The sequence below is a fragment of the Typopeltis vanoorti genome, chromosome 4, assembly GCF_054136105.1.
Source record: "Typopeltis vanoorti isolate ZY-2024b chromosome 4, IOZ_Tvanoo_1.0, whole genome shotgun sequence".
Classification (NCBI taxonomy): domain Eukaryota; kingdom Metazoa; phylum Arthropoda; class Arachnida; order Uropygi; family Thelyphonidae; genus Typopeltis; species Typopeltis vanoorti.
This window is the reverse complement of record NC_143552.1, coordinates 143,640,029-143,653,663: the sequence shown is the minus strand read 5'-3', so window position 1 is coordinate 143,653,663 and position 13,635 is coordinate 143,640,029. Positions and strand designations below refer to the sequence as shown.

At 34.4% G+C, this 13,635-nt stretch overlaps 1 protein-coding gene across 1 annotated transcript in view; it reads left to right on the top strand.

Moving 5' to 3' along the window:
• Positions 1–1,351: 1,351 nt before the first annotated feature.
• LOC150107732 (protein amalgam-like) overlaps positions 1,352–13,635 on the top strand; it is a 202,118-nt gene continuing 189,834 nt past the window's right edge. The window contains exon 1 of the mRNA XM_090391502.1: positions 1,352–1,960. Within this exon, the coding sequence (XP_090247628.1) occupies positions 1,819–1,960 (142 nt within the window). The 5' untranslated portion in view covers positions 1,352–1,818. The remainder of the gene's footprint in view (positions 1,961–13,635) is intronic.

Sequence of the window (13,635 nt, the reverse complement as noted above, 5' to 3'; positions counted from 1 at the left end):
CCGTAAGTTTCGCATAATATTTATTACTTATTTATGACGTTTTCATTCATGTATAGTTTGTAACACTTTTGGGATAAGTTATTAATAATTAAAGCATAGGAAACTAATGCTATAAAAGATTATATCATGTTTGTCAGTTGGGGTTGTTCGCTGGAGGGTTTAATATTTATTTGTTTTGAAGAGAATCCGTTCTAATTAGCTGCAAATACCTGGAAAATATCATCCTCTGTGACGACAGGTTTGACCCACATCTTTAAACAATTTGAAACAATAATCATAAGTCTAATAAAGTCGACGAGAACTTGTCAAAATTTATATTAATAATACATTTTAAGAGCCTTCATAGCTGGGTCAGTATTAACGAAGCCCTTTGGTTGGAAAGACCTGCGTTCGATTCCCGTCAGTGACGTCAGAAACCTTTATCTGGTCTCTTTCGACTAAAGGTGAGTTAGTCGGTCTCATACGGAGGTAAAGGATTTTTTCACCCGGAAGCTTGGATTTTTCGTCCCCTAGAATAGGCTAACTAGCCTCGTGAACAAACATGATTACAGTCATGAATACGTCCCAGCCATATATCGGTCCCGAGCCCGGATAAAATTGGGGAGTTGGGGAAAGCGATGGTGAAGTACCCTGTAAAATTCTCACCAGTTATACTTTGCTGGAAAAGCCTACAAAATCACCGACGGTCGGAAACCACTGAAAGGAAAAATCAGTCAGTCTCAAATTTTAAGTCTTTATACTCTTCCCCCCCCTCATCTGGAATGTTCAGAGCTTGCGATATCTTGGATGTGTGTGGAGGAGGGGGGGATGCATAATCTAACCAGTCTTTTTATCAGCATGCTCTATAGAATGGGATAGTACAGAACATACATCCCATTGTATCTTTTTTTTCTTTTTCTATTTTTTTTTCTTCGTTCATCTTATGAACTCTCGCCATTTCTCTTTTCTTCTGTATCGTTTTCGCATAAATATAAAATAAATTATCCTTATCCTTTCGATGCACTTCGACTAGTAATAATTCTGCTTCATTTGGCTATTCTTTCCACGTTTTTAGAATTTCTTCATAACGGAAGAATTCTTTGCAATTAAATCATCATTTGTTATTTCAATTGTAAAATATCTCCCACCCCGAAAAGCCACACGTTGTCATTAGCCGTTGACAATGCACTAGAAATTACGTTTTTCTCATGAAGGAACCGATTCGCTTGGCTGTACGCTTCAAAGCAGTGTCGCTGAATGTGCCGAGAACGTCACACACAGAAAAGTCACGTGATTACTAGCATCTGACGTCTGATCGGAGGCTCACGGCCTTCTCCCAAGGACAGTTATAGCGCTCTGCACGTCGGTAGCAGGGTGAGCTGTTTTCCAAGCTCGCGGAAGCACTATCTTTCTCTCCACGCTCTTTCTCTCTCTCTCTCTCTCTCTCTCTTTCTCCCTCTATCTGTCTCTCTTTCTCTCTCTCTTTGCTCTTGCCTATTTCTCTCTCTCTCTCTCTCTCTCTCTCTCTCTCTCTCTCTCTCTCTCTCTCTCTCTCTCTCTCTATCACGGTCTCTAACTCTCTCAGCCCCTTTCTTCCTGTACTTCTTTATTTTTTCATTTCCTTTTCCCTTCTCTCTCTCTCTCTCTCTCTCTCTCTGACTATTCACTTTTTCCTGCAAAGAGTGGAGAGGCAAGTGAGTTTTGCTGTCTCTCGTTTTGTTACAGACCGGAATACTTTTGGACTACTATTGATTTTACGAATGTGTTTAAGCCTTTCTAGTGGTGTTGTAGGTTTAAAGCGATATGAAGACATCGAGGAAACAATGAGAGAAAAGCCTGATGTTGAACATGAATGTTGACGGAAGTGAAGTGCAGGGGTTACTAGCTCTGGTGGGACAGTGTTGGAAAAAGAGAGTTCGTATTTCCTCCGTGCTACTTCTGCTGGCTTACATCGGGCAAGTGGCGAGTTCCACCATTCAAGGTAGGTGTTTTTTATCCTCTTGGGATAACCAACTGACTTCGTGTTACTAATAATGAGAAGCAGATGAATTTTAAGTATGTACTGGTAGGCCTTGTGCAGTTTCGTGCAGCTAATGGAAAATCTAATATATATATGCATTAAGAATTTGAAATATCTTAAGCCGTTTATAAAATATTATGTCATATTAATACTACTGAAAGAAGCCGAACTATATCAGTAGATTCAACTTTCTTAATCCTAGAATGGACTCAAAAATTCAAATCGCAAAAAAATTTTCGAAATTTCTCGATATTTTTAACAATTATAAAAAACGTTTTCAAAATTCTGATTGAAGCTGTCTATAGAGAACCTTGATCGCTGTTTACATATAAAACAGAAAAAATGAAAGAGAAAAAAAATTAATGAATAATATAAAAGCATGCAGTAAGGTGAAACTACCAAATGCTTTATTCTTTTAAAGATTTTATCACGTTTATATAAAGTGCAAATATTACCTGAGATATATCTCTCTACAATAATAACACAACTTAAATATCAGGATCTTTAACTGTTTTAGTATACTGCTGAAGTGCGAACTCGTCGTCTAAACATTTACGGCATAAGTGCTTAAAAGAATATAATGGTGTTATTTCTCACCATTCCTAATCCACAAAGGGGTCATAAATCAGTTGGGTTTTAATTGATACTGTTTTTATTCGTATTTATCTTATCAAATTAAATGGAAAATATAATATAGTGCTAGAAAAAATATAACAAATTTGTTATTATTCAATAAATACAGAAATTTATTACAATGAAATAAATACACCAGTTTGGATTTATAATATTTTAATTTAATATAATGGATTTGAAAGCTAAAATTGACAAGAAGTTCAATAGTCCTTTTTAGGACTTTCAGGTAACAAATGGCAATGCTGTAGCCAATGAAGTTTTAACTGAAGCTCGGCTATTGCCGTTACCCAGCCATGACTAGAGCTTTTTAGCTCAACAACATCTGATCCATACAGATTTTCTTCATTCAGATGACGGGATAAAGAGGTCAAGGACTCAGTCCATTGCCCAGTTCTTTTAAGAACTAAAATTGACAATTGGGGAGAAGAAAAAGTCCTTTTTAGGACTTCCAGGGTAACAAATGGCAATGCTGTAACCAATGAAGTTTTAACTGAGGCTCGGCTATTGCCGTTACCTAGCCATGACTAGAGCTTTTAGCTCAATAACACCCCATCCACATAGATTTTCTTCATTCAGATGACGGGATAAAGAGTCAAGGACTCAGTCTATCGCCCAGTTCTTTTTAGAACTCAAAATTTGACAATTGTACCAAATGAACGTAGGTCGGCATGTGGCATATTTGTTTAATAATTTGACAGGAAGTGGTGTATTTCCTTTAGTTCATTTATCATTAGGTATTAATTATAATTGCAGCTTACAAATGAAGGATGTTACATCCCTATCTTTTCCATTAGAATGAAGCAAAAAGGAGAAACTGTAAGGCTCTAAATGACAGTGTAAATTTAATATAATAAAATAATAATTTTCGTAACAGATTCTGGTGATTACATTGTTTCTCTTTCTGTTTTACGAACCATAACAATAAATTCTCACTTGTGTTTAGCATATTATGCAATACATGTGGGACTTCGAGTTTAATTGAAGCGTGAAATAGCTTGCGAAATCTGCTGCAGTTGGTTTATACATACATTTATAAATATTTAAAGCGTTTGTTGAGTAAGCATTATCCCACTGCACTACGTTTTTATAATGTGGCGTGTTTCTGCTTTGTGAAAATCATGAACTCTCTACTGTAATTTCGAAGATAATTATGAACTAAAACCAGAAATTTAGAAAATTATATCGAACATAATTGGTAATAGAATCTAATTATTCTCCGTTCATCGCTGAAATGTTCACGTACTAAAGATAATTATTGCGATATCTGTGTTACTAATATAATCATCACTGGGCAAACATAAGAAAGTATATTTTTCCAGATTCGATAAAGATTGAAACACACTTATTGTAAACGCTTCTGACTATTTACTGAACTTATATATGTCGAAAGATTTGGTTTACAGATCTAGTTCAATAAAATGCAATTTTCCCTTTCGCTTCTCATGATTTGCTTTTTCCTCAACTCTTAAATCTCATATGTAATTAGCTTAATTGAATACATTTAAAATAATACTTTTCGAAATTTTCAGTTCGAGTTTCTTTCCTAATGAGATATATTTCTTGGCAGTCAGCCAAAATTGATTTTTTGTTGTTTGCAAAGAAATATAGCTATTCTATTCTTTGATTATGATAATTTTATGATAATTGCATTTTAATAGACGGCATTGGTTTTCATTGTTTTCTATTTAAAAAATAACATAAAAAAGCACCTAATGTACTTAGTGTAGTCTCTTAAGATATTGGACTAACAATAATCATCAACTAAAGCAACATAAATAACATTAAATTGTATTTAAATAGAAACTGTAGATAGTTACAAGCAGTCACATCAGATTCTACACTTACATTATAACATATTAGGTGAAAATGATTTCGCCTAACAATCGTTCTCATGAGCAGAGGTATTTTTAACATGATGCTGCAAGGTTTTCGAGATTATTTGCATGTTCATCACAGCAGTAACTAGAATATGGAGACAAAATTATTGATATACAGCATATTTGAATAGCGTTAAATTCTGTATAATTAATCTCATAAAGTGAAAGTAATGTATCAGTTGTGCTCACTAACGTATAGTTTATTCAGAAAGTCACGTGTCAAATAATTCAAATAATTAAGTGTAATATAGTACATCTAAGACTCAATGATCCTTACGTCAACATACGTCTTTAGCTCCACCCGAAGTTTGCTAGCAATGTTTTAGGTTTTTTAACTCTCCTTTGAAAAGAAACAGCGATTTCAGATTAATGAAATTAAAAAAAATACCTTTGTGAAGTGTTTTAGCAGTATTCACTGTCAACTCATTTGAAATGCTTCAAGAACTTTAAATAGTTTTTCTAATATCATATTTTATGTATTTGCGAACAAAGAAAGAACAAGGTCTACTAAGACAAGATTTTTGGACCACTGGCGTAATATTTTAAATCATTACTTCCTAAGAAAGTTTAGAAATGTACAAATATATGTCTTGGTGAAGATACAAGTTTGCTGAGCTATCCAGTGTTCTGTTCATCACAGCCACTAGCATGTAATGCGGCTACAAGTATCCTGTTAACGATTTAAGGATGGTAGATACTTAAGTGAGTGACCAGTCAACCTACTACTTGGGCTATAAGGAAAGACGACACTGTTAATCGATGAGTGTTATTCTTATTGCCTGCTGGCATTCTAGTTTATGTACTCTGAAATCTGAAACAGCACTGCCATTTAGAATTTCCTAGTAGAAAGGGTGGGTAAGGTATCGATATTTTTGGAAATACATATGCATTTTAAATTATTAAAATTTACAGACATCCGCGTTTTAATAAAGATGGTTGATAAGAGAGAAATGCTTCATACGTATTTACAGACGGAGTGTATATATAAAGAATATTTGTAAACATTTATGTAATAAATGCAATATATCGGTATTATCATATTTCACAATATCTTTCGACGCCTTTCATGCGAATCTCTTTCCGCAAGCTTTTTGATTGGTTTATGCAAACAACTTCAACATTACAGTTTGGATATGCTTAATTCAGCGGATATTTCCACTCTTTTCATTCGGAATATTTCTTTGGGATAAATTTGCCTAACTGAGCTTGTCACATGCAAAGCAACTGTATGTACCATTAAATCGACTTTGTATGAGATGGGGAAAAAAAGAAGGAAAAAAAGTGACAAATCGTTGAAATATTTTTTTTTCATGTCTCCATAAGATCACAGAATTATATTTCGCGAAACTGCTGTACTAAATAATGTTCTAGAAGCACGCGAGTATCTGATACAGCCATCGACTTCGATTCACAGTTTATAGTTGCTCGTGTCTGTCTGTGTGTGCGTATGTGTCATGGAAGAATATTTGACTAGCGAACTGGGTTATGAACATTTGATCATACAGATTTATTCATGAGGTACATATCACAGCTGGAGATCGGACAATTCATTTTTTCCCTTTTTTTTTATTCGAATATTTTCATGGAAGAAAAATTTAAAACTGAAATATTTGGAAACACACAAAGAAAGAGATAGAAAGAACAAGAAATACTAGTACAGAGCCGTACAACAGAATCGAAAAATAATGAGATGTCATGAAAAAAAAAAACAGCGTGAGATGTTATTATAAGATGAAACGGTGCTGTCTGACACGGGATTTCTTTTGACAGACAGCAACGCAGAGGATTTACTGGAGTTTGTTTTACTATTACAAAATTGTCATTATTTCAATCTTTAGAATGACTTTTCTGTACGGCGCAAAATCTGTGCTATCAATCAAAGGAAACATTAACAAGTATGCAAATCATACGAGAATCCACACAAAGAAACAGTTTATGTTCATTTATATTTTTTTTTTTTTCGTAGGCCATTATTCCCGAACATAAAACACACTTGAAGTTATGCACAACACGCCTTTTCAGTTCTGTCTTTTGAAATGGTTCTGTACTTAATCCATTTTAATGCATTTCGGTGTTTATATTCCTTAATAAGTCAACAATATCGCTTAATATTGAATGTAGTTACACCTTGGTAACAATATTCAAAGTCAACATTTCCATGACTGGTTTCCAGAGCAAATGATAGGATGTTACCATCGCAACAGATTACGAAATGATTTCGGCAATAATACTGTAATACATAAAGATTCGATTTTAATTTCAGATAAATTTGTATGGGCGTATGCATTAAATCTAGCCAGTTGAATCAGTGTTGAAATACCGCGAAATTAAAATTATAGTGAAACTCTAACCCTTCAAGCTACAGCGGCATTGTTATTTATACATAGTTAGACCGTCATCCCTGAAGAATTACTGTATTATTATTATTATTATTATTATTATTATTATTATTATTATTATTATTATTATTATTATTATTATTATTAACTGAGAGGGATTAGCTGGCATATCGTTTAATAATAATATAATTATTCTTTAGGGATGACGGACTTGTTCATGCACTCTAGGTTCATCTTTTTCATTTCCAGATCTAATAATTTTGAACTATAAGAGTTTAATATATAATTTTAACACTTGCAAATTATTATTTGAAATCTTAATGTTAAGATAAAATTTAAATTTTATGTTTGACGTCTATTTCTGTCTTGTTTTTGCTTTAACAGCTTCCCTTTTGTGTCGAGTTGTAAGTGGATGATACTTGAAATGTATTGCTCAAGTAGTTTTTCATTATCCATTAATTTTAAGTAATTTTCATAGCTGAAAACCATTTAATGGAATTGTGGTTGGCTAATATCTTTATTCATTGTTCATCAGACATAATGAATCGCCCTAAATAACTTCCGCTTGTAATCCTTTTCCAAATAAAATCAATTTTCTTCCTCGCCCAAACACAATGACTTTTCTACATATTCGGCAGATGGTCCTGGCTGACTAATAAACTCGTAACAACCGCTAGGTAAACTAGATAATATTTTGGTCCTCCGCAAAAAGGGGGTGCTTCGCTCGATGAGTTTAATTTTAGAATTAAATTTATCAGATAGGCTTCATTACATCTTTCTTTAAGTACTTGTGCTTTGCCCAGATGATCTGAGTGTCTCGTTCAATCTAGGTAAGCATCCGACAAGCGAGAAAATTAAATTAATGTGTCACTGTTGATGCGGAGCTTCTCTTAAATGCTGTTTGCGTGTCAAACAATCTTTCGTGGACGTTAATCAAAGACTGCTGTAACAGCTTCTTGAGTATTTCTTCTTGCAAATAAAAGCGTGACTTGATTAACAATGATGTTTCAAGCTATAGCTGAACCCATCATATTTAATTACATTTCCCTTTCTATATTCAATTATTTTATCAGATTCCAGTCTCGTGCGAAGGAGGATGAGCGCCGATTCACACACACATGAAACGTACTAAGAAGGAAGTGTTAATAATTTAAAAAGGCCATCTTCTCCTTAGATGATTAAATGAGATTCCCATTAACATCTTTTCTAATTTCTTTTCATTGTATCATTAAACACTTCGAATGACCACTTCGGCTAGCAACATTTAACGGACCTGTTATAAAAGTCACTGCCCACATCTAGAAAAACAGTTAATGGACTTCTCTCTCTCTCTCTATCCCTCTCTCTGAATCTGTTATCTCTTCTGTCTCTCTCTAAATCCTTCGTCCTTTTCCCCTATCACTGAATCTTTTCCTACTTTATTTCTTTATTTCCTCTCAATAAATCTCGTCCTATTTCCTCTCTTTGTACCCTTTCTCTCTCTCTCTCTCTCTCTCTCTCTGTATCTATTATGTCATCTCTCTGTCTGAATCTGATATTTATTCTCTCTCTCTCTGAATCTCTTATTCCTTCTCTCTCTCTCTCTGAATCACTTATTCTCTCTCTGTCTCTCTTTTAATCTCTCTGAAACTCTTATTCCTTCTCTCTCTGAATCACTTATTCTCTCTCTGTCTCTCTTTTAATCTCTCTGAAACTCTTATTCCTTCTCTCTCTGAAACTCTTATTCCTTCCCTCTCTGAATCACTTATTCTCTCTCTGTCTCTCTTTTAATCTCTCTGAAACTCTTATTCCTTCTCTCTCTCTCTCTCTGAATCACTTATTCTCTCTCTGTCTCTCTTTTAATCTCTCTGAAACTCTTATTCCTTCTCTCTCTGAATCACTTATTCTCTCTCTGTCTCTCTTTTAATCTCTCTGAAACTCTTATTCCTTCTCTCTCTGAATCTATTATTCCCTCTCTCTCCTCTCTCTCTCTCTGAATCTCTTATTCATTCTCTCTCTAAATTTATCATTCCCTCTCTCTCTGAACCATTTATTCTTTCTCTCTCTCTGAATCATTTATTCTTTCTCTCTCTAAATCATTTATTCTCTCTCTCCCTGAGTTTATCACTCTCTCTCTCTCTCTCTCTCTCTCCGAATCACTTATTCTTTCTCTCTGAATCGTTTATTCTCTTTCTCTTTCTCTGAATCATTTATTCTCTCTCTCAATCACTTATTCTTTTTCTCTCTGAATTATTTATTCTCTCTGAATCACTTATTCTTTCTCTCTCTGAATCACTTATTCTTTCTCTCTCTGAATCTCTTATTCCTTCTCTCTCTCTCTCTCTTTCTCTCTCTGAATCTCTTATTCCTTCTCTCTCTCTCTCTTTCTCTCTCTGAATCTCTTATTCCTTCTCTCTCTCTCTCTCTCTCTCTCGCTCTCGCTCTCTCTCTCTCTCTCGCTCTCTCTCTCTTTCTCTCTCTGAATCTCTTATTCCTTCTCTCTCTCTCTCTCTGAATATCTTATTACCTCTCTCTCTCTCTCTCTCTCTCTCTCTCGCTCTCTCTTTGTTTCTCTGTTTGAACCTCTTTCTCCTCATTTCATCCTCTTACTGCATCTTTTCCACTTTCTCTGTCTCTCTTTTAATCTCTTCCTTATTTCTGAATCTCTTCCTCTTTTTGTTTCTTCTCTCTGTCTTTCTGAATCGCTTCCTTTTTTTCTCATCTGAATCTCTTGGTCCTTTTCTTTATTTCCGTATCCCGTCTTTCTCTCTCTCTCTCTCTCTCTCTCTCTCTCTCTCTCTCTCTCTCTCTCCTCAAAATCTTTTTCGTGTTCTTTCTAAATGTAACCGGCTAAATTATTTTTCCTTTCTTATTTTACTTCACTTTTTCAAGACTTATCAATCGATAGCTTTAACCTCACTATATTGTTTTGCGGATCAAGGCGCGATAATATCTAGAACACTAAGATGTCACTAAGAAATTCTGTTGCGCCTAACGAAGTGATGGCGTATTGAGTCCAAAGAACGGAGATCAGCAGATAATCTCTTAGGCATCCATTATCTTGGATTTAAGAAGATTCCAAGAGAACGACCGAATACCATATAAGAGTGTGTCATGTGACATGGCCGTAATCACTAATGCCAACCCAACGACTGTTGTGGAACAAGCTGATCTTTGATATCGAAGCACGGAAATCGTCGAACGGCCGCATCATACCTCTTTCTATATAACTGGTGCGCAAGAAAGAAAGGTTCTTTTCTTTACTTGAATACTGCATTTGTATTCCACAAGAGTTCGCAAAAATCAATGCGCTTTTGTTTTATAACTTTCTCGTACAGCTTACGCAATTTTATTGAATTTTATGTTGCATTTTTCTAATAACACGTCTTTAGGCAGCACAGCATTGATGGAAGCCCATCTCATGGTTGTAGTTTTTTCTCTCGATGCACCTAAATTATTTTGTCGTTTAGGCTTTTTCCTTTAGCGATTAAGCATGTTCGAAAAACTCGAACCTTTGTTTTTCAATCGTTTCTCTAAAGAAAATTATCTGGATGAATCTTGAAAGCCTTAATGGAATATTTTTTTGAATATGATCGAATACACTTTTATATAACCAAGTAGATGATTATCTTTAATTGCTAATTTTAAAGGGGGAAAAAAGGTTTTGTTTTAGAAATTCAGTATCCGATTGAGGAACAAACATTTGATACTAGAATTAAAAGTATTCTTCCAAATCGATTCGTCAATATTTGGAATGTTTCTTTTAAATATGAATTGTGGTTTATTTTACAAAAATGAATTTCGTTAAAACATATTAAATTTATTATAATAAAAGTTTCGCTCTCTCTCAGGTTTCTTCCGGAATTTTACTCCCGGTGAGGAGGGGGATTAGATTCCGGGGGATTTGCCCTGGGATATGAGCGGTTCTGCTCAGTGTGTGTGTGGGGGGGGGGACGTCACCCAGTGGAACCAACGCTGAGTTGGAGGGTCTTTCGGCTACCATAGAGTGGTCTAGGAATCGTCCTAATTTTTAGAGTTTAGCTTTACTTTAACAAAAGCCCCAATGTAGCCCATGCATGTCATACGAGGCGACTAAAATGGGTACCCAGGTAGGGTAATGGATGGCAATGCTGTAGCCAATGAAATTCTAACTGAGGCTCGGCTATTGCTGTTACCCTCTTGCCATGATCAGAGCTTTATTTATTTATATAGCTCAATAACACCTTATCCTTACACTGTCCTCCATAGATAACGGGGAATATGAAAAGGATACTTGCTTCGTCCTTTTAAGCCAGCCCTTATAAGGACTATTAAAAAAAATGTGGGTATTATTATTATTATCTTCAAGTTATGAACAAATTTCAGAGATAAAATGTATATTTAAATGTAATCGTGGATAAAATTGGCGCGATGTCTACCTTAAAATATAAATGAATATTGAGTAGTTATGAAATAGTATCTGGTGCAAATACTAATTTTTTTTTGCATTCTTTAAAAAAGTCAAAATAAAAAAAATGTTGCGCATGCTTAATAGCACCGAAATGTAAAGTATATAATTATTATAGATGATAAAATATTTTAACGATTACACTGTAAATTTCTGGGTTATAATTTCATTGTCTTTTGAAAGTTAAAAACAATGTTAGAGTGGAATGTAATAAAATTCATAAAGAAGCCAAGTTAAACTTTTCATGAAACTTCAAACAGATAAATTTCTAATCACTTTGATTAAAATTATTCTTGTTTTCCTTGAACAGAAGCGAAACGAGTTGTGGTATTGCTTCTCTTCAGTAAAACAAGCGAACATGTAATTCCATTATTAAAATGACAAACCATTCGTGAGGGAATAGCCCCATTCCTATAAAATTAATCCAGTTGTTGTCGGTTGTGATTATTCTGAGAGAATTCATTTTCCAAACCGTGTTCTTAAACTTGCTTTGCTGGAGTTGGGTGCTCTGCTAATCGATCTAATTTGCATATGACTTATATCTCGAGTTATTATTCATCTTGGCATTCAAGAAATCACTGCAGATTAACTTGGTCTGCTTGTACAAACAACTCAGACAAAATTAGGTTTCTGAACACATTTCAAATATGTCATGTTGCGTAGTAGTTTATTAAAATACATGCACAAGACAAAGACTATACAAGAAGTTTACTTTCTCTTTCTCTCTCTCTCTAAATATGCGTCACTCTCTTTCATAATATTCATCTCTCTAAATATTCGTAATTCTTTTTGCTTCCTTCTGAATATTCCCCTTTCTTTCTTTCCAATTATTCTTGTCTTCCTTTCTTCTCTCATCTTTTTTTCAGAATAATTATCCTTCTCTGTCTCTCTCTCTCTCTCTGACTCTTTCATTCCTATTCCATTCTATCTCGCTCTTATTCTACTACATTCTCTTTTTCACTCATTCTTCTCTCTCTCGCTGTCTCTCTCTCTCTCTCTCTCTCTCTCTCTCTCTCTCTCTCACACACACACAAACAACTATATCCTCTAATTATTAATTCATTCTCTCTCTCTCTCTCACTCTTTCATTCTATTAAATTCTCTCTCTCTTTCACTCATTCCCGTTCCTCTCTATCACTCACATGCCCACTTATATTTACTGTTTACTTTATTTTTTTCCCGTTATCATTGCATATTTTAAGAAATGAGACATTTCTTCGTCTAGCATAAGACAGTCGCCTGTGAGGGAGTTTACTAGTAATTCTCTTGACTTCCTTTTTTCAAATGTGTTCAGAAACTGGATAGAAATAAAAACAGCGCATATCTACCAATTACAGACATTTTCTTCACATCTCTATGTTGCAACAAATATTCTCAGAAAACATCTCCTCCCATTCAGTGCAATATCAAAATGACATTTACTCTGGTGGCCATGTATGTATGTATTCGAAGCAATTTCAGATAGAACAACAACAAAAAATCTTTATCGAAACATGCGCCAGCGATTTAGAAAGCTCACTAGCTGGAAGGAATATCAAAGCACTTTGAATATTTTATAAAGACACATCGCTGACCGATTTCATGTTTGGAACCAGAAGATATCATAACGCACGTAATGAATCTCTCAAACCTGTTTTACCCTTTATTTTTATATTTCCCATCTGTAGAATTGATACACATTGTAGAAAATTCTATCCACTTATATACCGTAGCCCACGAATTTTAAGCTTATTTACGAGTTCAGTACGTTTCTATAACTGTACTTCGAAAATTGCGCATCATGTCTCTGCAGACCTTTTCAGAATTCATAATAAGATCGGAAGCCCAATAAAATGTAGAGACATTTTATCAAAATAAAACGAAAAGAGCTTATGTGATACATTTCATGGGTCCCTTTTGTAGCCTTTTTTTTATTTTTCATTAGTATTTATATTATTGTTATTTTTTATCATCTAATATCACCAGTTTCTTAGAGAGGTTTTTATAGTTTACGAGATTTATCTTCTGACTGCGATCACCCATATCGAACACCTTTAAAATGTGAAATCGAGCTGGATTTATAGTTCTATTTGATATTTTACATATTTATTGTTTGACAGCTTTACAACTCAGGTTTCGATCGGGTGGCAGCTTGGACCTGAATATCAGACAAGTTCTATTTATCTGATGAACTTGAATTAGAAGAAAAATTACCATATTTTTTAATCAAATCTGGATTTGATCTTGAATTTGATCCTTAGTCTTATCAAAACGGAAAGCGAGAAAACGAAACATTCCGATTGAAAAAGAAGACTGATAAGGAACGGTTATTTATGGATTCTATTAACTAGTAATTAGGAAAAACATCAGATTAAAATAAAT